Below are 3,178 nucleotides of genomic sequence, written 5' to 3' on the forward strand. Positions count from 1 at the left end.
TATTTTTTTCGTATCCTTATTTACTCCAATTTAACTTATTATATATTAAGATTCAGTGAAATTAATTTTAAATATCTCGGAGCAAAAATCACTGCAGATAGAACGATATCACGGAAGAGATTAAAGGGAAAATTCAGGCAGCAAAAAGATGTATGTACACCTCCCCAATACTGTTACATCTAAGAGCCTACGAGCATCAGAGATCAGAATATATAAAACAGTGATTAGACCGGTGCTCATGTATGGGTGTGAGACGTGGACTCTGACCAAAGCAATTGAAAGAAAACTGTTTTGAGAGAAAAATCCTCGGAATAATATTTGGACCTTATCACGACCCTAATAGCAACAAATACCGAATGAGAACAAATGCCGAGGTCAAGCAGATGTATAGGGCGAGCGACGTAGTCCAAGAAATTAAATCTCAACGTCTAAGATGAGCTGGCCATGTCCATAGACTCCCTGGTTAATGACCACCTTGCCAAGTTAATCTGAGAGGAAACCCCCACAGGAAGAAGGCCCTTAGGACGCCCGCGAAAGCGATGGAGAGACAATATATGGTCAGATTTAAGAACAATAGGGCTACCCACTGACCTAACTATGTTGGACGACCGTTCGACATGGAAGCGAGTTGTGCAGTCCGCCAAGACCCACCAGTATACCAGAATTAAGAAATTAAGTTTTGATATGTCACTAATGAAAGAAAAAAGTCCAAAAAACAAGACTCCAAATTCGTATGTTCAGAAAATGCACAATCTACATACTTAAAATATTAATTTTGCGCTCAGGGAAACGACGACAGAAGTGAAAATCTTTATAGACAGACCTGGAAAACATCTTTTATACTGAAAAAAAAAGAATGTGTGTGTACTTTGTACGCACGTAAGAAGTTATACTTCTATTATATGATTTCTTAAAAATAAATATACTTTAAACAATTTGTTTTAATTTTTTTAAACACCAAACTAATTTTGTGCTTACCGCTTTCAAAAAAATAAAAAAAAAGTAGGATTGCTCCGGACTCGAACTCAAGACCTCTCGATCTCTGGCCGAATGCTATACCAAATACGCTACGAGGACTGTGTCTGTATCGGTTCGGACGTACCTAATGACAATTCATGGTAACAAACAGACTGGAAGGTGAAGTATAATAAATATACAATAAAATGTTGTAATGAGGAAGACAAATCCAAAAACACAAAAATTATAATAAATATATTGACTAAAAACACTAATATATTCTTTTCACACCTTTTCTTGCACTGATATATTTATACATAACTTGAAAGATTCAGCAACTAAACGCCATACTGTCTGTGTGCGTATGCGCGCAGTATTATGAAATTTTACTCTCAATCGCGCCTAAAGAAGTATAACTTCAAAAATATTTAATTTTATTGATCTCAAAATCGAAGGTTCCACATCCGCTGAAGTAGAATATGTTTAATCTTTACTCCGAGTTTCTATGAGACTCTGGAGGATTCCAAGGATGGAGTCAAGGTGAATGGCATAAATATCAACAGCATCAGATACGTCGATGATACGGTGCACATTGCGGATTCCGACTTGGGTATACAACAACTCATTGAGAAAACCAACTCCAGCTGTGAGAAATTTGGTATGAAAATAAACATTAAGAAATCCAAAGTGATGTCAATCCGAAAAAACCAAAACGTACCTCAACCTTACACAATAAATGGGCACATTTTAGAACAGGTCAATAGAGTTAAGTACCTGGGATATTGGATCGATAGCTGCCTAAATCCTGATCTAGAAAAAAGATCGAGAATAAAAGAGGCCAAAAAATCTTTCGAAATAATCAAAAAACTGCTTTGTGATTCACGAATAAAACTCGAAATTCGACTAAGTACGTGTATCAAAATGCTGGTCGACTCTTCTCTATGCAATTGAGGCATGGACCCTTGAAACATCAACCGTAAATAAATTGGAGATCTTTGAAATGTGGATCTGCCGGAGAATCCTCAGAATTTCATGGAAATCGCATATCTCAAACGAAGAGTGCTGCATACAATAGGCAAGGAAAGAGAACTTTTCAACACAGTGAAAGTTAGAAAAACATCATACCTAGGCCACATTCTGAGAAATAATAAGTACCAATATCCTCAATTTATACTTATAAAGGAAATTTATACTTTATAAAGGAAAGAGAGGACTAACAAAGAAAAGACTTTCTCGTCAAATTCAGTAATGATCCACGAACTTCGAAATAAATCACTGACAACTATTTCGTTCTCCGAGTAAAATCAAAAATGTATAACTGATTGCCTATGTTCAGGACTCCTATACAATTTGGAAGACAACTCACGGTTGTATAGTCACTTCTATTAATACAATAATTGACATTGACAGAAAAATCATATGTTTACTAAACATTTTTAATAGTAAAGTAAATAAAACCACTGTCACATTGAACAAGAATACTGATTATTTTTACATAAAAATGTTATCATCTATGGTAAAAGAACATCAATCAAAACAGGTATTAAAGAAAGAACTACAAGAAGCAAAAAGAAAAGAGGCATGTTCGGCTGCAAATGACTTAACACAGGCACTGGTAGACCATTTAAATGTTGGTGTAGCTCAAGCTTATCTAAATCAAAAAAAATTGGACGCGGAAGCTAAACAATTGCATATGAGTGCTACGAATTTCTCCAAACAGACTCAACAATGGTTAAATTTAGTTGAACAATTTAGTAGTGCTCTCAAAGAATTAGGTGATGTGGAAAATTGGGCAAAGGCCATTGAAGGGGATGTTCGAACCATTACAACTGCTTTAGAAATTGTCTATCAAGGCTCTCAAGAAAATAGTCAATAGTTTTACCTTGTAAATATAGCTGTATAAGTATATTATAAATAGCTGTTATTATCAGTTGATCAAAAAATGTAAAAACTCTTGTGTATATAAATGAATTTAATGAAATTGAGTATTTTAAACTACCTACCTTACTTTGTGTCAGTTTCAGTGTATGAATCTTCTTTTCTCCTCACGGTGCCTATACGCTTGGATGTTGGTGACCAGTATATTATACTAGCCATATGGCTATCCCAGCTTTGCTTGCTACTATTCGGAAAAGTCAGTTTGTAAATGTGTCGAACCACTTTCTCAGGATTTGAAGCCAAGATATTCTTTTTCTGCCTCGTCCTCTCTTTTCAAATACCT

At 35.2% G+C, this 3,178-nt stretch overlaps 1 protein-coding gene across 1 annotated transcript; it reads left to right on the top strand.

The window, feature by feature from the left end:
* The first annotated feature begins 2,363 nt into the window (after positions 1 to 2,363).
* LOC126881118 (biogenesis of lysosome-related organelles complex 1 subunit 1) lies at positions 2,364 to 2,938 on the top strand. Its single transcript, XM_050645172.1, has one exon. It carries the CDS (start codon positions 2,459 to 2,461, stop codon positions 2,831 to 2,833), a length of 375 nt encoding a protein of 124 aa, XP_050501129.1. The 5' UTR covers positions 2,364 to 2,458; the 3' UTR covers positions 2,834 to 2,938.
* Positions 2,939 to 3,178: the final 240 nt, after the last annotated feature.

This window comes from Diabrotica virgifera, chromosome 3 (genome assembly GCF_917563875.1).
Source record: "Diabrotica virgifera virgifera chromosome 3, PGI_DIABVI_V3a".
NCBI classification, from domain to species: domain Eukaryota; kingdom Metazoa; phylum Arthropoda; class Insecta; order Coleoptera; family Chrysomelidae; genus Diabrotica; species Diabrotica virgifera.

Excerpts from the sequence above, each read along its gene's own strand:
- LOC126881118 (XM_050645172.1), top strand. The coding sequence starts at position 2,459 with ATGTTATCATCTATGGTAAAAGAACATCAATCAAAACAGGTATTAAAG.